This window comes from Euleptes europaea, chromosome 6 (assembly GCF_029931775.1).
Source record: "Euleptes europaea isolate rEulEur1 chromosome 6, rEulEur1.hap1, whole genome shotgun sequence".
NCBI lineage: Eukaryota > Metazoa > Chordata > Lepidosauria > Squamata > Sphaerodactylidae > Euleptes > Euleptes europaea.
The window spans coordinates 106,468,525-106,493,249 of NC_079317.1; the positions used below are offsets into that span (position 1 = coordinate 106,468,525).

At 46.3% G+C, this 24,725-nt stretch overlaps 1 protein-coding gene across 1 annotated transcript; it reads left to right on the top strand.

The window, feature by feature from the left end:
• The first annotated feature begins 2,782 nt into the window (after positions 1-2,782).
• Positions 2,783-22,366, top strand: CHPF (chondroitin polymerizing factor). Its single transcript, XM_056851790.1, has 4 exons — positions 2,783-3,096; positions 8,789-9,353; positions 10,990-11,172; positions 21,091-22,366. Exons 1-4 carry the CDS (start codon positions 2,783-2,785, stop codon positions 22,354-22,356), a joined length of 2,328 nt encoding a protein of 775 aa, XP_056707768.1. The 3' UTR covers positions 22,357-22,366.
• The last annotated feature ends 2,359 nt before the right edge of the window (positions 22,367-24,725 follow it).

Genomic DNA, 24,725 nt, shown 5'->3' on the forward strand with positions numbered 1-24,725 from the left:
GAAAAGCAGGATATTATTATTATTATTATTCACACTTATTATTCCAAAATAAAAAGACACATAAGGGAAGCGTTATGGAGGGGGAAATAGAAGTTGGCGTTCAGTATTTACATCCCATAGAGGCTATGCTGGTCTTCCTTTGAAACTGTGTTCCTGCAGGGAGGGAGAGGAATTGGCATGTGAAAGGTGAAAGGAACTGGTCATGCTTTGTTCTGAGACGATTACGATTGCAATCCTATGCACATTTATTTTGGATTAGTCACATTCAACTCAGTGGGGCTTCTGAGTAAATATGTATTGTGTACAGGTGGAGGGAAAATATTTACAGTACGCTGGTAAAAGACTTCTGTGGCACTCAAACACTTGGACCATCCTAAATTGGTCATATAAACATCTGTATGCCCACTCTTTGCTCTTGCAGTGATATTCTCTGGGGGCCACTGAAGTAAAGAATAAACTATAGTAGATTCAAATTCAGAAGTCAGATTTGACCTACATATGACTGGAAAGAAAAACACTTTCAGAAGAGTAGAGAAGGAAAACAAAAACCCTAACGAAATAAGGGTATGGCTGCACAACTGAAAATACAGCGGAGGTGTTGTGTATTGTGATATCCCCTTCCACAGAATTTTAAATAAAACAATCATTACATTGGCTCTAGTAGGTTATCCGGGTTGTGTGACCATGGTCTTGGTATTTTCTTTCCTGACGTTTTGCCCACAGCTGTGGCAGGCATCTTCAGAGGAGTAACACTGAAGGCAGTGTCTCTGATCATTACATTGTTTTTCAAATATCTTTCCTACCACTATTATAATTTATGCGGTGTTACACATTAGGGGGCCATACCACTATAGATTGCAGATGCAAATGCATTTATTTTTTAGCTCTTTTTTCTCCCCAGTGGAGACTCAGAGTGCCTTAGAACATCATTCTTCCCTCCTCCGTTTTCTTACAACCCTTTGAGGTAGGTTAAGCTGAGAGTATGTGACTGGCCCAAAGACACCCAGCGAGCTTCTATGGTACATGTGGAGATTTGAACACAGGTCTCCCAGGATCCTAGTCCAACACTACCCACTACATCACAAAAAAAAAACCCTGCTCCCTACAATAGGGAGAGAGCTTCTAGTTCAGGCCTATTCCTGCTATGCTAGCGGTCTCCTTGCAGCGACTTTGTTTTTATTTACAAGAACTTTCAAAGTGGCACTGTCCGTTCTACTGTCCAAGTAATACATGCGTGTGTGTGTGTGTGTGTGTGTGAAATGTGGTCAAGTCGCTACCGACCCATGGTGATCCTATGAATCAATGTCCTCCAAAACATCCTATCATTAACAGCCTTGCTCAGGTCTTGCAAACTGAGGGCCATGGATTCCTTTATAGAGTCCATCCATCTCATGTTGGGTCTTCCTCTTTTCCTTCTGCCTTCAAGTTTTCCTAGCATTATTGTTTTCCAGTGACTCTCGTCTTCTCATAATGTGACCAAAGTATGATAGCCTCAGTTTAGTTCTGTTGCCTTTTACTTTTGCTTCTCTTCTACCTTGAGCAATTTTAAGAGTTTCCTCAGTCATCCATCAAGGTTTTTCATTTCTTTTGGCTACAGGAATAGTCTTTGTACATTTCCCCTTGATAATCGCTCCGGTTTTCAATCCATAGTTCTTCTGGTTCCCCTTCACTTGAACGTAGTAATGCCAATCTGTTCTTGTAGGTGGTCTTTAAACTGTTCAGGAACGTTGCTTAGATTGTATTTTGGCACTATGAATATCGTGGTGTTTTTCTTCAGCTTTATTCTAAGTATTCGCCATTCATGGCCTGTACCGGAGTCCGCTCCTGGTTTTGTTTCAGCAGAGAGAATAGAGCTTCTCCATCTTCTGCTCCCTATTATGGGATCTGTTTGATTTCTTTATGGGCGGTCCAGTCCACCTACACAAGGTCTATTTGGCTGCCTGAAACCTGATCGCAATGAGCAGACTGTTGTCTTCACAGAATTCCGTGACTCCGCCTCCTGACGGCACCGGCTGCGAGGGCGAAGCGCCGCGCGTCTGAGGGGGCCCGAAGGCCATTTTGGCAGGGTCCGTTGGGATGCTCGCTCAAAGCCCCCCCGCCCCGCCCCGCCCCGCCCCGCCCCGCCCCGCCCCGCCCCCCCCCGCACGGGGCAGGAGAGCCCCGCCCTCCGTCCCTGGCGCTGCGCTTCTCGCCTGGAGCCCAAAGAGGGCGCTGAGGAAAACGCACCTTTGCGCGAGGATTGGCCGGGGCGGCGAGGGGGGCGTAGCAGGGTGGGTGACGGTTGGCCGAGGGGGCGGGGCCTCGCGAGGTGACACGTCGGACGGCGCCGGAGGCAGCGCCGCGAGAGGAGCCGCGTCTCCGCCCGCCCGCCGAGAGCCGGACCGAGGGCCCCCCCTTCCCCTCACCCCCCCACCGGGGCCGGGCCGGTAGGGGCTCCGCAGCAGTGCTTGAACTGGGCCCAGCCCGGCCCCCTCCGCGGCCGGCCCGAAGCCGGTTGCGGGTCCGCTCCTCCCTCCCCCCCCCTCACTCACCTCTTGGTTGGCAACGCCCCTCCCCCCGCGGCTGTCCTCCCCCCCTCCTCCTCCTCCTCCTCCGGTGGCCTCTGTGGTCCTCCGTGGGGCTCCAGGGCCCCTGGTCTCCTTCCCCGGCATCCCCCACAGGTGTCCCCTCCCGCCCCATCGCTTGTGATCCTGCTTGGGTGGCCCCCCGCCGCCCCCCCCGCCCGGCGGTGCCCTTTCCCTGTTAACAAGGCCAAGAGGGGGGGGCCCTTGGCGGCGGGGCCATGCGGTTCTCGTTGGTGGTGTCGCTTCTGCGGCCCGTGGGGCCCGTGGTGGTTGGGGTGTCGCTGGGCTTCACGCTCAGCCTGCTCAGCGTGACCTGGGTGGAGGAGCCGTGCGGGCCCAGCCGGGTCAGCCTGCGAGATGGGGGCCTGGCGCCGCGGCGGCAGCAGCAGCAGCAAGGCGGCCAGGGCAATGCTGCCCGCAAGCCCAATTCTGTGCCTGGGGGATTGGGCGTGGAGCCTGAACAGAATTGGGAGCCCCGTGTCCTGCCCTACAAGCCTCCAAACCCAGGCAAGGCTGCCAAGAAAGCCATCAGGTAACTATGGGGGAAAGCCTGGAGTGGGTGGATGGAGAGAGGCACAGGAGATGGGCGATAGTAAGTCCTGCAAGGTGTCCTTCAGTTCCTTTCTAGTACCCCAGTGTAACTTATGCCACCTAGTTTTTGGCCTCGGACTGCTCTGATACACTGTTCTTAATGTACTCAGGTGCTCAGAACTGGGGAAGCCGCCTGTGATTGTTTTATTATGCTGCTCTGGTTCAGTGATTGAACTCACAACATCACACTGCCTATTTGTGAGTTCATATAAGGGCTACATGCAGAAACATTTGTACAGTAGCATTCATTTCAACCTGCTGAAGTGCTGTGTACCATTTTTTATTATGTTCACTCTCACAACAACCCTGTGAGGTAGATGACTAGAGACCTAAGGGTGATTGGCAGTAACTTAGCCAAGACCATCCAGTGAATTCTTGGTATAGGATGGACTTGGAGCCCTGTGCCTCCCAGATCTGAAGTCAGACATCTCCCTGACTGTGTGTGATCAACAATTCCATCAGTGTAACCTAAGCTTAGCACACAAGTCCACAGTCCACAATTTTTTGGCTGTAGATCTTTTGTGATGGCTTTATTCATTTATTTATTTACTTCATTTATACCCTGCCTTTCTCCCCAGTGGGGACCCAAACCAGCTTACATTGTTTGCCTCTGCTCCATTCTATCCTCGCAACAACCCTGTGAGGTAGGTTAGGCTGAGAGTGCTTGACTGACCAAAGGTGATCCAGCAAGCTTCCATGGCAGAGTGGGGACTTGAACCTAGGTCTCCCAGATCCTCTTCTGACACTCCTACACCACCCTGGAGGTTGTGGTCCTAAGAGAATTCTGAATTCCTTATAAGGGCTGGTTGGTGATACCTCTTTTGAAGAGTATTTATTTATTTATTATTTCCATTTGTTGCCCCGCTCTTCTCTGCCAAAGCCAGGCTGAGAGTTTTGGCTGGAAAAAAAGCTTTATGGTGCTAAGATGCAGATGGGCTGTGAGGCATGGATTAAATTTTCTGCATGGTTGTTCTTTGGCAGAGGGATAGTGAATATTATGGAATCTCTGAATCCCCATTGCCCCACTTATTTCTCCTTTTATAAACTCCCTCAAGAAAGCTTGGGACTTTTGCTGTAGCTGCTCAGGAAGTAGTTCTGTACAAATAGTTTCCTTTTCAAGGAGGAGGGATGGATTTGGCAGTGTGGTGATGGCTGCTAGTACCATTCACTAAGGATGTCTCTGATAGTTCCTCTAGAGTGGTCTGGATGGATAACGTATCTACTAAGGGCTAACTCTCACAGCTTCTTCTTTGGCTCTTCAGAGCTTCTCCAGACAATTTTTGAACAATGATTATACAGTTATGGAAGGCTGAGGGGTTTAGGGGTTTAGGTTGTTTCAGTGTGGAGGGTTTTTATGTGAGCACATAATATAAGGGGATAACAATGTCCTTTCTAGCAAAATGCATAGGGCAGTTGCCCTGCTGAAAAGTAGCTCCATGGCTCTTTTTGCATGTGCATCTGCAGCTGTGAGGGGCACTGTACATGGTAGACATATATGCACATCCATAATGCATGAGGATCCTGGTGGTTCAGAACATTTACATCAATACAAATTATTCAGTCTAAACCAGCAACAATAGTCTGTGTGCAAACTGAGCTGGCCTTTAAGGCAAGTTGAGAAATAATTTTTCAGACATTTGGCCTGACATTTCAGACATCACACCAAAACTTACAAACCATGAGAGGCCTCTGCTGGTTTCTCTTTGTCCAAACTGCAGGCAGGGAATTAGTGACATTTGTGTTTGGCACTGGTGAAATGGGGAATTACTATACAGCTTTGTACCTCTTCTAGGAGTACGGATTCCTATGTTTCCAGTTTAGCACCAAAATATGCAACCAGCTACGGAGGTAGTTAGAACATGGTCACATCCTGGCCGCAGTGTTAAAACTAATGTGTATAAGCTTTCTAATTTGCCACTCACTTGGGTGAGTAGTTGTCCTCAGCGGACCACTTCAGTGGCAAGGAACATGGGACTTGCGGTGTTTCTTCTTGGAAGGGAAAGCCAGATCATGTATGAAAGCCAGATCATGTATGCAGTCAGTCCATACTGAACTATCTGTACCCATGAATGTAGGGAATGAGGAAAGTGATCTGGAACTTGCTCACACCATATTGATTTATCTTGGCTATGGAAGGTAACACAAAAAACTGTCACAGACTGATGTGGTATGGCAGGATGGCTTTCTCCTTTGGGTTTCAAGGTCTGAGGCTGGCGTAGTGATCCCACCCATCTTCCCACTGCTGATTCTCCTGACACACACTCCTATCTCCTAGCCCAAGGAGGATGGGATTGCAGTGACAGAAAGGGTGAAAAAGAAGGGAGAGGCGTAGGCATCTGTCCTTCAGGAACGACTGAAGTCCAGACCGAGGACATTCCAAGCAAGTGTGTTTAATAAAAGTCTCTAAAGTACTTTTTTGCCTTCTCAAAAGGTTACATTTGGATTTAGTGAATCTTATCTCTAGGCCCAGCTTATTCACATCACTAGAGTCTGCTGCTTATCTGTGCTCGCATTTTGTGGTCTTAGTCTGTAATTAACCATGTTCAGAAACATCCTTGCTGTAGCTTTCCATGTCCCTAGTTTAACAGTGTAATTTACAAATCAATGTGGAAAGCACTCTAGGGAAGGGAAGTGATTCCCGCCCCCGACACTCCTATGCTTACTGTAGAAAACTGGGCAGGAAAGTTTTTTATAATATATGTATATAGTGTTGGCTTCCAAGGCCAACCCAGAGCTTTGACAGGGGAAGGGAACAGAGTGTCGGGATGAGCTGTGTCCTCCTCAGAGATAGGAATGCGCCTGTGAGAGAGAGGCTCAGTTTGGGAGAGTTGGTGCTCTTATTTGCGCACATTCCTTTTACCAGCTGCCCGGTTCATTGCTGCCTTTCATTAAGAAAGCTCTGGTTAGTCTGACTGCTCATGGGGGCATCAGTTTGTCTCCCCAATCCATGTGTGAGACCTGTGGTTGCTGGTGTCTAACCCCCTCCCCTCTGGCAATCTGAGAGTTATCTCAGCCTGACTTTTATCACTAGTGTTTTTTTCTGAGGAATTGTCCTGCCTCCTACAAGGCTTTGCTTTATCAGGCTCTTATCTTTAACAACTTTGTTCCATATTTTATTCTTTGTTTACCCCCTTTTTTCTACCCCCCCTTTTCTGGTTTCCCATTTCTCATGTTCCTAGCAATGTTGCTATTCTGACGGCACCAGTCTTGTGTCGGTTCCTCAAGCTCTTCCCAGTCCTCATGTGTGGAAGAAAGACCAATTTAATTTTCCATCTATCTTATGATCCTATCTCCAGGCTTCATTATTTTTAACCTGTGCCCAGCAGTCAACATCTGCCTCCTGGCTGAAAACCAATGTTAGGGATTTGGGGCCCAGGGATGAGGGACTGAATGAGCAGTGTTGTCCCACAGAGGGAGAGGGGGAGTGGGTGGCTGGGTGGGATGGGCAGGAAGTAGAGAGGTTGAATGAGCCTAGTGTGTGAGCAAGGTTAGAGATGGGGGATGGAGGAGTGGTTTCCTGCTGCATTTGAATAATTAAAACATGAAACTAATTGCAAGTGACAGGCCAGCAGCCTCCCAATTCTCACTGTAATACCACTGTGAGCCACATAAATCTCCTTCCCCTAATTTGACTGGTGCAGCTCCTTTCCTACTCCTCTGACTGTGATTGCTTTTAAGATCTAATTTTAGGGGGGTGTAATTGTGTTTGCACCTCTCATTGGCACCTATTTAGGCGTTCTGGTCTAATTCCTGCATAGACTCTGGAGTTCTGGTCTGAACTCCCCGCTCCTTTCATGAGATGCACATGATTGCCGCTCTCTCTAGCTACTCAGCGATAGATTATTATTAGCTCTTTAGGGGGGCATGTAGTGTTAGAGGCTTTGTAGCTGGCCTGGAAGGATTTGGTCTGGGGGGGCAGGTCCGTTAACCTGTCTGCTGTGGCTGCCTTCTAGTATCTCTCAGTTTTTTAAAGCTGAGGTTTAGTATAATTATAACATGTAAAATTTAGGGCGCAGTCTTTTAAAATACAAAATGAACCTCTGACAAGGCATTCTGTCTTGTGCTGAGCCATTATAGTGGAATGTACATCATAGGTGGTAATCCTGGCTTTCATGAGAACTGCTGCTGGAGTTTGGGAATATGTTCAGATCGTCTGCCTAGAAACAGTGATGTGGAAAGAAGAGAGAGAGAAATCTTGGAGCTGTGAAGCTGCTCCCTTTTATATTGTCTGCCTCTATAATGTATCTGTAGTGGGGCTTTTCAGTATTTGGGGTGGGGTGTAGAATAATTTCACCATCTTTACTCATTTCTTCCACTGAGTCCAGACATTTTCCCTCAAGTGAGTACTTCTGTTATTCTCTCCCCCACCCCATCGTCTTTGCACGCCTGTTTCCTCTTAGCATTGTTGTATGATAGCCCTTCTGGCTGCTAGGTGGATTCACTGGCTCTCCCTGCCTGGCTTAGGCTGCATATGAAATTCTGGAATCCTTACATAACTGAGCACTGGGCAGTCTCTTGGTTACTGCCAGATGGTTCTGGTGTTGATGAGGGTTGAAGGCTTTTATTTTGATCAGAAACTTAATTGCTAGTTAAGAAATGGGTTTCAAGCAATTGCTAGCTATGGCCAGACATTGAAGACTGAAGAGCTGGTGCACCCGTGATCCCTTTTGGTGGTGTTTCCCTCTGTCCCATGTTGGCTATCCACAGGATTCCCAAATGTGTACTTTCAAAAAGGGAGAACCTGCATCCACTTTTATTTACCAACTCACTTTAAACCATTCCGCCTTTGAAACCTAAGAGCTTGAACACGAGAGGTATTTATATGGATTTTATCTCCCCCTCACTTGGTTCCATTGATATACCTATTTATTCTGAAAGAGGACTGTCTTTTAATCATGCCTTGGCATAGTATTGTAATTCATAATGGCAAATGTGGCAATGTATTTACTGTACCATTATAATATGGTACTCATTGAAACAAGTATGGGCTGAGCATTTTGTAAATGCCCAGCTTGCCAGAGCACCTCTAGCATATTTGAAGAACATACATATGTTTGCTGTTGTTTATGAAGTATGGTAAGTGGTAGTAGTATGACTTCAGGGTAGCATGAGGGGGAAAAGCGAGATCCTTGCCCACAAGATCCTACAGTCTGAAATGTGACAATGAGGAGAGACAGCACAGGGAAGAAAGAAACAAGGTGAAGAAAAGGTGAGCATATACATGTTCAAGACTTACTTGTGGCTCATTTCTTTCTTTCATGCATCCACACAACTGCTTTCCTATGGTTGTGAATATCACAACTGTCTGGACCTACCTTATCCAGTTACCTTTTCCACTTTGACTAGGTAGGTAGTGATTAATACATACTACAGGAAGGTAGTCTCTGTGTCACCCACAGGTGTGTGTGAGTGGGCCCAAAGGTTCTTTGTCAGCAGTGTCCATTCGTCAGATATTTAGAAGGGTATTGGGGACTAGCATGTGTGGGAACATAGGGCTGATATTATCCTTTCTCTGTAAGTTTGGGATATAGGTGGTGAAGGAGAAGGGATTCTCTTTCAACTAATTAGTTGTTTCACCTTCTTTCTTTCTGTCTGTCTTTCTCTTTTTTTGTCTGCTCATTCCATTCCCGAAGGACTCGCTATATCAGCACAGAACTTGGCATGCGCCAGCGCCTCTTTGTTGGTGTGTTGACCTCAAAGAATACATTGCACTCTCTGGCTGTGGCAGTGAATCGCACATTGGGCCACCGGTTGGAGCGTCTAGTCTATTTCACAGGCACCCGGGGGCGCAAAGTACCACATGGCATGATGGTAGTGACACATGGTGACGAGAGGCCCATCTGGAACATGTACCAAACAGTCAAGTACGTGCTGGACCATTATGTGGCTGACTTCGACTGGGTTTTCCTGGTGCAGGATGACACCTACACGGAGGCACATCGTATCAACCGCTTGGCCTCTCATCTCAGCATTGATACTCTTCTCTACATGGGTCGGCCCGAGGAGTTCATTGGTGGGGACACTCAAGGACGATACTGCTATGGGGGCTTTGGCTACCTGCTCTCCCGGGCCCTTCTGCTGCGCTTGCAGCCTCATTTGGAAAGCTGCCGAAATGACATCCTGAGTGCCCGGCCTGATGAGTGGTTGGGGCGCTGCATCATTGACTACACAGGAGTTGACTGTGTGGCGGAGCATGAGGTGAGGCCTTGCTCCCTTACCCCTCTCCTGCTGAAGGCTTCTTCACTTGTGACTTTTCCTTCATGGAGATCACCTCTGGATAAGCAGGGGGATAAGTGGGGGGAAGGGTGCACCTGTGTACAGCTTCATATGGGAACTGCGAGTGTCTTTTTTGCAGTGATTAAATTTTTTCCATATAGAGGAATGTGTCACGTGTGTCATAAGCAGCTTTACTTGACCGCATGGAAATCACTGTCTGCTGTTTGAGATCTTATTACAAGTGCTGACAACCTTTATTTTCCCAGAGCCCAACTGGACATCGGGTACTTAACGCAGCCTTCTGATTGATGGGGATGATAACTGCTACCTTTCCAAAGTCTATCAGTTGGTTTCAGTAATGTTAATCATTTATAACTTTGTGTCTTTGAAACATGATAGCCTTTTGTTGCTCTCCTGACTGTTTTTAACACTTCTGGACCAAATTTGGTGGTCAGTGGCTTGAATCTTATGATGTCATGCCCCTTCCACTTCTCTCTCAGCCAATGTGAAGGCTGTGGTGTTTGCTTCCACTGCATGCATAAGGGTTCCTTGAAAAAAATTCATCCTTCACCACATGGAAGTGCTAGTAGCAGAGGAAGTGAGCGCTGCAGTGGAAGAAGGCCTCTACAGCAACTGGAGAGAAGTGTGAGGGAAACGATGTCATAGGAGCCATGTGTCAGCAAGAGGGAATCTGAATGATATACCCTGTTTTTTTCCTCCTTCTCACTCCCCTTGAGAAACTTAACCTATAACAACTACTCAGACAAGGCAAGTGAGTTCTGTTTAATCCCTGATGCAAAGAGAAAATGTTTTAACAGTGAATGGTTTGGAGAAGGAGCAGAGCAATTTGGGAAGAGGGTATGTAAGGAGCCCTGATTTCATCTAGGCTCTTTATTTACAGCATGGTGTAGTGGTTAAGAGTGGTGGTTTGGAGCGGTGGGCTCTAATCTGGAGAACCGGGTTTGATTCCCCACTCCTCCACATGAGCAGCGGACGCTAATCTGGTGAACCGGGTTGGTTTCCCCACTCTTCCACATGAAGCCAGCTGGGTGACCTTGGGCTAGTCACACTCAGCCATACCTACCTCACAGGGTGTCTGTTGTGGGGAAGGGAAGATGATTGTAAGCTGGTTTGATTCTTCCTTAAGTGGTAGAGAAAGTCGACATATAAAAACCAACTATTCTTCTTAACAAATTTACTTAACTTATTGAGTCAAAACTGCCCCCTAGGTAACGTACAGCCAGCAGACAATGATCCCAACCAAACAGCAGGGTGAGCATCACAATAAGCAACACAAACACAACCCCTGAAACTTACTTTGATTGAACCACTAAAGGCCCAGTTTTCACTCTTCTGCAAAGAGAAGAGAGGCTGTTCCTGCCCTGCGCCCAACTGGAGGGAATTGCAGAGATCTCATAAGACCACACAATAGTATGTTGCAAGATGAATTCTTGATTATTCTGTCTCTCCAGATGAAAACAGCCTCCATTCAGAACTTTTATCTTAGTAGGCTTTATTTTAGTGACAACTAGAGGAGGATACCAAACAGTACGTCAATGTATGTGCAGGCCTGAATGGCCTTAATTGGCCTGATTCCCTGTCTTCATTCCCCTCACAGGGCCTTCGTTACCACTATTTTGAGCTTGGAAAGAACACAGATCCTGAGAAGGAGAGTGACCCACAGTTCGATGTTGCATTCACAGTACACCCAGTGTTGGACCCTGTGCAGATATACCGGCTACACAGACATTTTGCCAATGTGGAACTGGAACGCACTTACCAGGAAATACAGCAGCTTCAGGTAAGGCATGTACAGTGAGGGGAAAAAGTATTTGATCCCCTGCTGAATTTGCCCGTTTGCCCTCTGACAAAGAAATGACCTGTCCATAATTTTAATGGTAGGTCTATTGTAGCTGTGAGAGACAGAATAACAACAGGAAAACCCCCAGAAACCCAGAAGACAAAAGTCAGAGATTGATATGCATTATGAGTGAAATAAGTATTTGATCCCTTTGCAAAAGATGACTTAGTACTTGGTGGCAAAACCCTTGTTGGCAATTACAGAGGTCAGACGTTTCTTGTAGGTGGCCACCAGGTTTGCACACATCTCAGGAGGTATTTTGTCCCACTCCTCTTTGCAGATCCTCTCCAAGTCAGTAAGATTTCAAGGCTGATGTGTAGCTACTCGAACCTTCAGCTCCTTCCACAGATTTTCGATGGGATTAAGGTCTGGAGATTGGCTAGGCCACTCCAGGACCTTAATGTGCTTTTTCTTGAGCCACTCCTTTGTTGCCTTGGCCGGGTGTTTTGGGTCATTGTCATGCTGGAATACCCATCCTTGACCCATTTTCAATGCCCTGGCTGAGGGAAGGAGGTTCTCACCCAAGATTTGATGATACATGGTCCCGTCCATCGTCCCTCGATGCGGTGAAGGTGTCCTGTCCCCTTAGCAGAAAAACACCCCCAAAGCAGAATATGTCCCCCTCCGTGTTTGACGGTGGGGATGGTGTTCTTGGGGTCGTAGGCAGCATTCCTCCTCCTCCAAACACGGCGAGTTGAGTTGATGCCAAGGAGCTCGATTTTGGTCTCATTTGACCACAACACTTTCACCCAGTTCTCCTCTGGGTCATTCAGATGTGCATTGGCAAACTGCAGACGGGCCTGTACATGTTCTGTCTTGAACAAGGGGACCTTGCGGGCTCTGCAAGATCTCAGTCCTTCACGGCGTAGTGTGTTACCAACTGTTTTCATGGTGACTATGGTCCCAGCTGCCCTCAGATCATTGACAAGTTCCCCCCGTGTAGTTCTGGGCTGCTTCATCACCGTTCTCATGATCATTGCAACTCCACGAGATGAGATCTTGCATGGAGCCCCAGACTGAGGGAGGTTGACAGTTAGGGTTAGGGTGGTCACCTTGGTCTTGGTCATGGTGGCTAGTTTGGAATTTAATGGATTGATTGCTTCTGTCGACAGCAGAACCCTAACCCTAACCTGGCTGGTTGATAGGGGATCAAATACTTATTTCACTCATTATAATGCACATCAATCTCTGACTTTTGTCTTCTGGGTTTCTGGGGGTTTTCCTGTTATTCTGTCTCTCACAGCTACAATAAACCTACCATTAAAATTATGGACTGGTCATTTCTTCATCAGAGGGCAAACGGGCAAATTTAGCAGGGGATCAAATACTTTTTTCCCTCACTGTAAGAAGCATCATGAGGAGTGAATATGGTCTGAACATGTCACTGGTCGAGCGGAGGGGATTATTCTAATGCTCCTAATACAACCCAGGCTATGCCCTGGAGCTGTGTTCAGGACCAAACAGATCCAAACACTGTGAGTTCTGAAATGAAAATTCCTAGTATATTTAAAAGCAGTGTAATCAGCCCTCCCCTCATGGTCCTGGTCAGAATTGGACCCCCACATTTAAGATAATTGGATTTAAAAATGACAGCAACACTGAGAGCTCTGATCTTCATTTACCAGTTGCTCGGAAGACAGGGCAGACTGCTGGAGCTCACACCCATTGTCACTTCCAGGGTTATAGAAGCACTTTTAGTCCACAGTCTGTCCTTCTAAATAACAAGGGCCACAGAGCCAGTGTAGTAGTTAGACCAGGACAAGAGAGACTCAGCCAGGAGATTTACACCAGCCAGCCAGCATTTGTGTCTCCTCACAGAGTTAGGTGACCTTTTTAACCCAAGTGCCCAGTAAAATGGAACATAAAAGTTGTTGGTGTTGTGGCAAACAAAAGTGGCTGTGGGAAAAGAGGAGAGTTGTACTTGGCCAGACACACTGGAAAAGAGCTGAGGTGCTGCAGACCCGACTGGCTGCAGTGTTAGCCAAAATGCTCGGTTATGAATATTTATATGGGGGAATTAGCAAATCAGTAACCGGCAATGGGCATAACCTAAGCAGGATGCAACCTTTGTCTACCAGAGTCCATACAGTGACCATAAAATGAGGCTGAAGCAATGGATTTTAAGTTCAAAAGGTTTTACTTGATAATATGTGCACAAGCAGTCCAATAACACGTACACAACACACAGTCAGAGTCTAAGAAATAAAGGTAGGAGTACAGAGACATTAGCCAATGTGACAGGTTCCTTGAAGAAGGGAAATACTGCACCTGGTCCTGTCGAGGGGGACTTCCGAGGTTCTGTTCGGCTAAAGGAGAGGGGAGGGGTAGGGATTCCCGTGGCTCAACCAGTGAGGCTGGAGAGCCGTGTGGTCTGACATTGCTACCCAGATCGACAGAGTAACCGCAACTGTGGGAGGGGGGAGAAAGCTAGCTCTCTTATGGCTGAGAGCGACTCAAGTTATACTCTTTTTGGGGTGGAGGATGATGGGATTATCCCCTCGTGGTTCCCATTCATTCACAAAAGGTGAATGAAAGCTTAATGGTCGGCTGCTAAGGTGTGTCAGGGGGGCAATTGAGACGGGCTAGCCTAAACCTATTGACTTGCGCAATTCTGGGAGGGTCAGGAGACGATAGTTGGTGGGATTATCTGGCTGGATACAAAGACACGAACAGTTGCGTCCGGGCGAGTCACTTTCACAATGCCGGAGGAGTGATCTGGAGCTGATATCTTGGAGGCTTCCGATGGGCCATTAATCATGCATATGGAGTGGGGGGGGGGAAGGACTTCATGTGCCTGGTCATCTCTTGCAAAATGACAGCTTGCTGGAGGCGGTCAGAGAATCTGGGAGATGACAGCTGGCCTCAACCTTGCCCATTGCCTTATCCCATGCTGCCAGCATTTTGGTGGTGCCTTGGTTTTTTGGGCGGAGAACCAGCCTGAGAGCCAAGCAAATTAGTCTGGCTTTTCCCTCTTCAGCATGCAAGGCAGGGATAGCCTACACCTGACCGCACCTTATTTCTCAGAATAGCTAGGATAACATGTGAGAACCAAGAACCACAGATTATAGAGATTGGAGAAAGCACTTAACTCTTTTAGTCCTCCACAGTTTTGCTAATAAAAAACCAACCTCACCCCTCTCTTGCCGTCTTTAGTCCTTAAAAAAAGAAAAGATGGTGGGCATCATCTCTGTGCTTTTAGCATTATCCAGGAGAGACTGAACTCCCCTCCTTGCACAGCCATAGTCCATCCTGAGGGCCTGCAAAATCACATCCATATTTTAAAGATGCCCAGAGGTCTGTGATTGACTTTGACTCCCAAAAATATTTTAAAATTGTGGTGAACTGTTTTCCTGTTACAGAGCACTTTCATTTGAGTCTGGTTGTGCTTGGTCTCAGTGGCTATCTTGAACATTTTAACAATAGTCCTATATATGGAAACTAGACAGTATATTTGCCTGCATGCACAGTAAACCAAAAAAAGGGTGTTCAGCAGCAAAGGGTTGCTTTTATTGAAATTCCACAGAGTCCAGACAATGATCTGCCTCAACTGCAAAACTAGATGCAATACTGGCTACCAAAATTGATCCCGGCTCATAGCTTGCAACTCTGCATGCAACAGACTGAGAATTGTGCACCATTAGTGTTGTTTTCACTATACTGTAATATTAAACTTTTGATTTATATAAGAGCTGTAGAATATAAAGATACATCAGAATGTGTTTGAAGCACAGTAAAATGCTGAACCTTACTGCATACAGGCGTTCAATAGCTGTGTTAAATTACATAGATTAGCATTACACATTTAATTTTCTTTGTGCTGCTGTAAACTAATAACTGAGTCTAGTGCTTTGGGTTATAATAAGTTTTTAAATGAGTTATATAGCTCCCCTGCCAGTTGGCACTGGGGGTGCTTTACATAAAAATGACATCGAATGACATATAATGGAAGTGAAAATCCATTTTAAACGAATTAAAAATGAAAATCCATATTAAAATAGTATTTAAGAAATGGGAAGAAGAGAAAAACATTGGGTGTATCCAGTGCTTCTGTGAAAAGTATGAGTTTATAGAAGTGACTTTTTGTGTCTTTTCATTCCTACGGCAGCTCCCCCTGTGCCCTCCAAGAGTCTGCTCAGGATCAGGAGACCCTCCATTACAGTATGCCATGCGGCACTAAGGGATACATTAAAAGGGGTGAATCGGCAGGAATTTCCCTGCCTTCCTCTTGCATGGGCAGAGCTAGTGACGGGGAATGATTCTTACTAATTCTTGTTGCTAATTCTTGTTGCATTTGCCCCCTCTCCTGCAGAATGGCATACTGTTCTAGGGGCTTCCTAGGGGGAAACTGATAAAAAAATATCTTCCATGCACTCAGTCTGTGCACAAAATCATTGGGTGCAGATTGTGTATTTCGGGAAACTTGCAGTTGACGCCCCCAGAGCTGGAGCCTGGGTAACTGGCAAAGTCTTCAAGTTTGAAGTAGAGTGGGAACAGGCACACACTGATTGGAGGGGAACTTTGTGGAGCCTGTGAAGGGTAGTGAGTTTGCTCTAGAAAAAAGATACTTGCTGAGGTGCTCTATGGCTCACAAGTGTAAGGTGTGATCCTTGAACAACAGGCAAGGTTTGAAGATCGATAAACACCAGGGTGAAATTGATTAAGGTAACTACTGTTTCGATATGCTAACGCTATGTATCCATTGTAATCTGCTGTAAATTCATGAAACTGTTTTCTTTAATAATGGCAGTACTGTATATTCATCTGAGCTATGAAAAATATTAAAAAATTATAAATCTTTTTCTCTGGGCTGTGGGGAAAGATGTGTGCGGTTGTTTATGGTAACAGTCTTCCATCTCCAGAGCATGCCATGTCAACCCAGCTCCTGATAGTTACGGACTTGGACCTGAACCCAGGGAAATTATGTGCTCTCCTCCTATCTAAGATCTCTTTTAACTGGGTAAAAGCAGCAGAAAGAAATTAGGGGGGTTACCGCACTTGTATTCCCAGCGATGTATTAAGAGTTTGAAAATGTTATAAAAAATACTGTTTGCACTTTGTTTGGCCCCTTTAGCTGTGAAGACGTCTTCCAACCATTTATAAGCCGTGGTATCCAAAAACCCTTTTAAAGCGATATTTTTTATAACATTTTCAAACACTTAATACATCGCTGGGAATACAAAGTGCAGTAACCCCCTAGGAATTGCGGAGTTGAGGTGTTTGACTCCAGATCTCAGGATGCTGCTGCAGTCAGCCTATTTAGGGGGTGTACCATCTCTAGGTCATCCTAAAAGCACCTCAAACATGTAGAAAAAAGCATAATATTTCGTTTAACCAGCTTGTGCTTCAAGAGCACAGCTAAAGTCTTAATTTTTCAAGCAAATTTACTGAAAAATAGTAAACTCCAGGCTAATCACTACACCTCACTGGCTTGTGTGGTGTGGCTACTGTTGAACAGTAGCATGTCACCAGTCCTGGGTGAGTCAATCAAGACGTGTGGCAGCAAAGTCATCCTGTCATTGTCAGACCTGACCCCAATGAGTTTTCCTTCAAAGGCCAAAACAGCCCTGGAAAAGGCCCTGTCCCCTCCCTCTGCCTTTTGCTGACAGAAACCAAGGCTTAAAGGCTAGCAATGCTGCCGTGCTTGTCTAGTAACCTCCACAACTACCACTGAAAGGGCATTCATTTCTTAAAGCTATAGCTGCTTCTTCTAATATTAAGGGATTAACCCCAATGTACTTATTTTTTTATTTCAGATTTTTCTGCAAGTCAGGCTTTTCTCAAGTTTGTAGAAAGATCTTTCTTGTCTATTCATGGCTCCAGTCTCTGGGTTTAAGTATCCTTAGATTTGGCCATGTTGATAATTCAATATATTGATGATGATGATACAAATGCATATCTAATTGTATTTTTGTTCCTTATGTTACATGCATGATACTTGTGCCTCAGATGTGCAAAGCAGCTGCAGGAGATGGTCTGAAATGAACTTTAAATGGGACACATGAATTTGGTCTTGGTTGCAGGGGAAATTGCAAGTCCGTCTTGTGAGGCTGGCATTGAGTTTTCCTTGCTCAGGAAATGGAGGCATATCCTCAATCATTCTTCAGTAGATGGCTGAAAGTTTCCTTGGGGTTGGGTGAAGTTTGACGATCAAGCAAAAAGATAAAAGTGCATTTCCTGTATCTTGTCTTTTTTTTCTTTCACTTTTGAGGCTATAAATGCTCTCTGTGTATGTCTGGGCTGTGACTTCCCAAGGAACAAGTAATTCCTGACTAATGTGGGATAGTTGCTGTACACACTCAACAAACCCAGGTTGATGGCAGCATATTTGGTACTGCTGTAATAATCACTACAGTGTGCCACAAGGCATTCACTTTGTTCTTGCTGCAATAGCTACCTATCTGGCATTTAATTTTTGTATATAACTGTCTACTATGTGAAACATGGAATATACATTTGTTCTCGAGGGTATTGGCTGTCAGAATTTGACATATGAATAGGGTACTTGGTGATTAATGATTGTGTAGCCTAAGAACCTGAAGCCAGGAAGTTCTTGATGGGATTTGATGAAAGGAGAGGACTATTTAATTTTTGTGACTGGACCCTTCAGTCCTAGAAGGGGTGGCAGTAGGCTTTACATCATAGAAGTGGCACAATCCTCTGCTAGCTCTGAGGGACTAGGGTTGTAGGCAAATGGCTGTGTGCAATGATGCATAATTTTGGACATTACCATCACAAATCTTGTTTGTTTCACTGAACACACAGACATCTGGTCTATTGCTTATTGTAGGTTCAGCCTTTTGGGGGAGGGTCAAGTGCTGTGCCACTGAACGCCTTCCTCGTCTTTCAGTTCACTATTTCAGCTCAGTGCAAGGCTGGATCAATAAAATATGAAAATAAAATATGCACAATCAGCAAGAGAGGCATGCTTAATTTATTCATTGCTCATGGAAGCACCTTTCTAAGAATTTAGAATGTTTTTGGGAAGGACTGGATAATGGAAGGGTATTAAGTGGGAAACTGTTGTCAGCTTTGTCTTCATTGACATACAGGGCTAGAAACTGAGCCTAGGAATAAAAGAATAACAATCCTGAGGGTGTTGGATCCTGTGGTTGCTCTTTGTGATCACACCCTTGGAAAATAAACAGCTGTGGCTTGGCAATAACTTAGGGAGTTTGAGGTGCATGAGTGTGTGTACATGTGTGTACATGCCTGCTGGAAGACTTGAGAAAATGTGAGGCCATGGGAAATTCCCTGGGGTAAAATATAAAAGTATAAATCCCTTGTCCAACCCCCTGCCTTGCAGGATCCCACAATCAAAGCACTCCTGACAGATGGCCATCCAACCTCTGCTTGAAGACCTCCAAAGACCGGGACTCCACCCCACCCCACCCCCCGAGGCAGGGCATTCCACCGTCGAACCGCCCTCACTGTCAGAAAGTTCTTCCTAATGTTTAGGTGGAATAGCTTTTCTCTTAGTTTAAATCCATTACTCCTTGTTCTAGTCTCTGAAGCAACAGAGAACAAGCTAGTTCCCTCATTAACATGGCATCCCTTCAAATATTTAAACATGGCTATCATGTCACTAAACAAACCCAACTCCTCATAGGGCATAGATTCCAGACCTTTGACCATTCTGGTCGCTCTCCTCTGGACACTCTCCAACTTGTCAACATCCTTCTTAAATTGTGGAGGCCAAAACTGGACACAGTATTCCAAGTGAGGTCTGACCAATGCAGAATACAGTGGTAGTATTACTTCCCTTGATCTAGACACAATACTTTTTTTGATGCAGCCCAGAATTGCATTCGCCTTCTTAGCCACCATATCACACTGTTGACTCATATTCAGTTTGTGGTCCACTAAGACTCCCAGATCTCTTTCACATGAACTGTTGTCAAGCCAACTATCCCCCAACCTGTACCTGTGCCTTAAGTTCTTTCTGCCTTGGTGAAGTACCTTACACTTCTCCGTATTGAAATCCATTTTATTGTTTATGGCCAGCTCTCCAGTCTATCAGGGTCATTCTGAACTCTGACCCTGTCCTCTGGGGTATTAACTACCCCTCCCAACTTGGTGTCATCTGCAAATGTAATTATCATGTCCTCTATTCCATCCTCCAAGTCATTTATAAAAATGTTAAATAGTACCGGTCCCAAGACAGACCCCTGTGGCACTCCACTGGTCACTCCTCTCTAAGATGAAGTTCTGCCGTTAATGAGCACCCTTTGGGTTCGGTTGGTCAACCAATTACCAATTCACCTGACAGTAGCAGTGGCCAGCCCACATTTTACTAGCTTTGTTTCAAGAAGATCATGGGGGACTATATCAAAGGCTTTACTGAAATCAATGTACACTACATCTACAGCATTCCCTTCATCTACCATATTTGTCACTCTATCAAAAAAGATATAAGATTAGTTTGGCATGACCTATTTTTGAGAAACCCATGTTGATTGTCAGTGATCACGGCAAGTGCTTACAGAGCGTCTGTTTAATTATCTGCTCTAGTATTGATGTATTGACCTGGTATTGATGTCAGGCTGACTGGGCGATAATGTTATATATGGTGACAATGCATGCATGCATTATAATTCGCTAATGCTGTCGATTGTCTTACATTGAAAATCTTTATACCACACATTTTGAGTGAGTAAAATGTTGTCTTAAAAAGCATTTCATTAATTCCAAAAGAAATATTTATTTCATTTCTCCCCAAAACTTCCAGTTTGTCTGTTAGAAAAAAGGCGGGGTGGTGGTCAAAGAAACCCTGAGGCTTCACATCTCTAGGCTGAGTAGGAGCCGTTGTGGTCTAGTCTGACAGAGAACAGCCTTGGCCTGGGACATATGCATTGAAGAGTTGCCTTTGCTGTGAAATCAGCATGTGTCTGGGAGGAGGTGGGATTCTTATCTCTAAGCCTTCCATATTTGTAAAATTTGTGAAAAGCAGCCTCACCAGCAGAACACTATTTAAGGCAGGTCAGCACCAGGGTCCTCCCTGCTTCTCTTTGGGTTTTAAGGAGAAAGGGGCTGGGGCATGCATCAGACAAGTAACTGCCAGTCTGAACTGTCCATCTGAGATGAATATATTAGGAATGACAGGGAGGCAAGAAGATAACTTTGCATTTTTAAAGCATTAGCTGCCTCAAGGGATCGGTTATAGCCTAAGTGGGATAGAAATCAAATCAATCAATAAATAGCAACATCAATAATCTTTTATGCAGTACTGCTGTGTTGGGGTCAGGGACTTTTTCCAAACTGAAAGTGCTGTGTAATAATTATCAGGGAAAGTAGATAGACAGTGAATAGTGAAGAGCTCATAGAGGGCCTCAACCTTTGAATTGGGGATGCTTTGGTGGTGTGTGCATGTGCACACATGTATTTGAAGGCTTTGTTCAGACATAATGTGAAACCCTGGTTTATTTTAACTATGGAAGTGTCTGCAACAAGGATGCAGCTCACTAACAATCACTGAAATCACTGTTTGCTCAACAAATACTGGCTTCATTTCCTTCTTTGTTGCTTTGGAGAGTGTCACCAGAGAACATCTGCGCTCAAACACGCGAACCTCAGGGAAAGGTTGTTGTCGTTAATAAGCTAAATTCAGATCCTGGTTTAATGGACCCTAACTAAACATAGTGGAGTAACCTGCATTCCGACCGCCACAATAACCATTGTTAGTTTAAATAAAGCTTTTTCTGGCAATGTCTGAACTAAGCCTGTTAGTAGGAATTGGTCTTTACCATGGAGGTAATGTGAGGCCTCACTGTCTCTTTTCCTAGTCTATTTGCATCCGTTTGTGTTCGGCTAAAAGGTTTTGATGGACCTGCTTTGACCCTGTTATGTTTTCTGTTATTACAGCTGGAGATTCAAAATACCAGCAGTCTCTCTGCAGACGGTGCATTGAGTGCCACATGGCCCGTTGGCATTGCACCCCTTTTCCAACCAAAGACTCGTTTTGAGGTGCTGCGCTGGGATTACTTTACTGAAGAGGCAGCCTTTGCCTGTGTGGATGGTGCTCCAAAGTGTGAGCTCCAAGGAGCAGATGCAGCTGACGTGGCAGATGTGGTTGCTGCAGCTGTAGAAGAGCTGAACCACCGATACCAGCCAGTGCTACACGTGCGCAAGCAACAGTTGCTGAATGGGTACCGCCGCTTTGACCCTACACGAGGCATGGAGTACACTCTGGACCTACAGCTGGAGATGGTGACTCAAAAAGGGTACAGCCATTCACTGGCCAAGAGGGTGCATCTTCTGCGCCCACTCAGTGAGGTTGAGATCATTCCTATGCCCTACGTCACTGAGGCTAGCCGAGTTAATGTCATCCTTCCACTAACTGCCCCAGAACGGGACTATGCTGCACGCTTTCTAGAGGTCTATGCTGCAGCAGCCTTTGAAAATGCTGAGAATGCCGTGCTCACCTTCCTTTTCATCTACGATCCCTTTGAGGCTCAGCAGGTGTCTCAGAATGATGTCTTTGGGGCAGTGAAAGCACGAATTGCAGAATATGAACGACGGTATACTCAAGTGAAGATCCCTTGGATCAGTGTCAAGACAGATGCACCTTCCCAGATTAAGGTTATGGACATCATCTCCAAGAAGCACCCTGTAGACACGCTCTTCTTTGTGGCTGGTGTAAGCACGGAGGTCACAACAGAGTTCCTCAACCGCTGCCGCATGAACACCATCAATAGCTGGCAGGTCTTCTTCCCCATCCACTTTCAGGGTTACAATCCCACTATTGCTTTCCACAATCAACCCTCACCTCTTTCTAGCCTGGATCTGGTACGTGATGCTGGCCACTTTGACCGTGATGCTTTCAATGAAGCTTGCTTCTACAATGCGGACTACATGGCAGCCCGCACACGCATGGCATCTGACGTGCAGGACAATGAGGATATCTTGGAGACCGTGGACATCTATGACCTGTTTGTCAAGTATTCTAACTTGCACGTCTTCCGTGCTGTAGAACCTGCCCTCCTCCAGCAGTACAGGCCACACAGTTGCAACCCCCGGCTTAGTGAGGAGCAGTATCACCGTTGTGTGCAGAGCAGCTTGGAGGGCCTGGGTTCCCGTGCCCAGCTGGCCATGGTGCTGTTTGAGCAGGAACAAGGCAATAGCACGTGAGCCTTGGGGCCGAGGCGTGGGCAGGCCTCCTTCAACCTCCCCCTGCATTCATTTGCTATCGTAGCAGAGGGGATCTGAAAATGACTCTCCAAGCTTGGAACCCAGGTGTAGTTCTGATTGGTCTTATGGGCTGCATTGTGGACAGTAGGCGTAGATGGAAATTGAGGCGTTGGCTCTAGTCCCATTTTCTTTCTTGCTCTGTCCCCTTAGCTGGACCCAGGTCCTTCCTTCCCCATGGCAGCAGGATTAGCAACTACAAGCCCCAAATAAGGGCAGGCAGGACCTGCCCTGAGACTTGCTTCCTTGAAGTGCTCATTGCTGCACGTCCTGCCTTTGGGGCTCCTGGGCTCCTAGAGGGGCCTTCTGGATAAGCAGCAGGAAGGGTGGGTGGGGTGGACAGACGTAAAGGGGGCTCTTGGGGGTTGGATCATGGGAAAGGAAGGGGAATGAGAGAATTTCTTGCCTTTAAGGAGCACTACTCATTCCTGGGGCTGCAGTTTTGGTGCTAACTTAATGAACACTCCAGATTTGAGTATGAAGTAACTCATTTTGGGGTGGGAAGACCGAGGGTTTCCTGTTTTTGGTTTGCTCTGAGACACTCCCCTTGGAAACCATGACCCAGGCTGCTTTGGCCTTAGATTAGTATTAGTAAGGGGTAAGAGGGTGGCACAGAACAGGCCCGAGGTTTCTGTAGGAGAGTCAAGCTGCCCTTGTTGCCAGGCTGGACCTGGCATTATGGGAAAAAACCTATTTCTGATGCTGCCTCCCACACATGCTGCCTGCAGGGCTGAAGGTATGTGAATAGTCCACCTTGCTGCCCTGTCTCCTTAGAAGTCTTCAGCAGAAAGTATCGTGTTGTTCAGCCTGGTGCTGTGACCATGGAGCAGGCAAAACCCAGAATTGTGTCGGGTGGGTGGGGTGAATATGGAGCGTGGCTCTCCAGTGGGTTTATATTTAACATGGGGTTGGGCAACTCAATTTTGTTTTACACTTTAATAAACAGAAGTGAAGCACAATGTGTTTGGCTATGATTTCTCTATGTGCAGACATGATACAGGGTAAGATAGTAGGAGTTATTTATATATTAGAACTTGGAGAAAGCTAGTGTGGGACCCTTCTAAGAGTGAAAAACAAGCAGCTGTAGAATAAACCTCTTCGTTGTACAGCCGCATGCTAGGAAAATATTAGAACAAATCTTTTACTGTAATGGATTGCAAATTGACCATTGTCTGCAAATACTGACTATGCCGCTTTGATGTTATAAAATGTTCACACACTTTTTAAACTCCCAATGGAGGAAGAGTCAGTCATAGAAATATGGGAAGTTGAAATACGGGAAGTTGAAGATCAGTTTGGTGGCAGTGGCAATCCTTACAAAGGATCTGTGTAGCAGGCTAATAAAGAAATAAGAGGCAAGAGTTACAGCCCACTCTTGAGCTGTTGGCGGCCGGGGATAGTGGGGAGGAGGCACAGCTGCGGCGTCTCCTAACCTGTTTCCCAGGCTCTGAAAGCTTGAAAAAAGCCTTTTAGAGGTTTTTAAAATTTTAAATGCAGCTTTTTGCCCCATAGAGAAGAGCGAGGCTGCACCGCTGTTCTCGTTGCCAGCGTGCTGGGCTGAAAAGGGACAGGGGGATGCCTAAAGGCAGCTCCCCCCCCCCCGGCATGCCCCAGGAACGCCCCTGGGGATGGCGGAACGCCCTCCGGATCGCTGGCACGGGACTTTATGCTGGTGGGATGGCGGTGGAAGGCCCTGTCAGTGTCCCAGGGTGGCACTGCCATGGCAGCACCAGGAGACCGCCATCCAGTCCTCCCCACTGGCGTTGGGGCCACTTACGGTAACCTGGATGCCGGCGTGGGGGGCCCCAATGCCGGTGCAGCCCCTTCCTGGCCTCCTGAAGACTTTTGTCCTCCGAAGTCAGGAATGCTCTGTTATTGTGCTGAAGAGATAGCCAGAGAGCTAAGGATTGAATCGCATGGGAAATACCTGCTAATGGAAGAGGGTGTTTATCTGATTCCTCCCTTCCACTGCATACCTCCAACTTTCCCTCATGTTGTTCCTGTTTGAACAGCAGCATTCCTAATCATGAGTGGGTGAAGGGAAGATCAGTTGTCCTGTCCCGTCCCCACCCCCCGTGTCCGTTGGCCTTGCACAAGCATGCCCATGTTCTCTACAGAGCTATAGTATAACCACTTCTTATTCTTCACCTGGGAATTTGTGGCCTGCTGCTTTTCAAAGGCTGAAGGCAGGGAACTGTGTGATAAGATATTGTTTTTAAAATGGAGTCGTCCGGCATTAACACTTCCACATATGCTTACCCAGCCTAAATAAAGATGATGATCATTTTCTCGTTTTAACAAAGTAAGCTTTG

Coding starts and splice junctions, on each gene's coding strand:
- CHPF (XM_056851790.1), top strand. CDS start 2,783: ATGCGGTTCTCGTTGGTGGTGTCGCTTCTGCGGCCCGTGGGGCCCGTG. Junction 9,354..10,989: donor ACTGTGTGGCGGAGCATGAG/GTGAGGCCTTGC, acceptor TTCCCCTCACAG/GGCCTTCGTTACCACTATTT. Junction 11,173..21,090: donor AGGAAATACAGCAGCTTCAG/GTAAGGCATGTA, acceptor CTGTTATTACAG/CTGGAGATTCAAAATACCAG.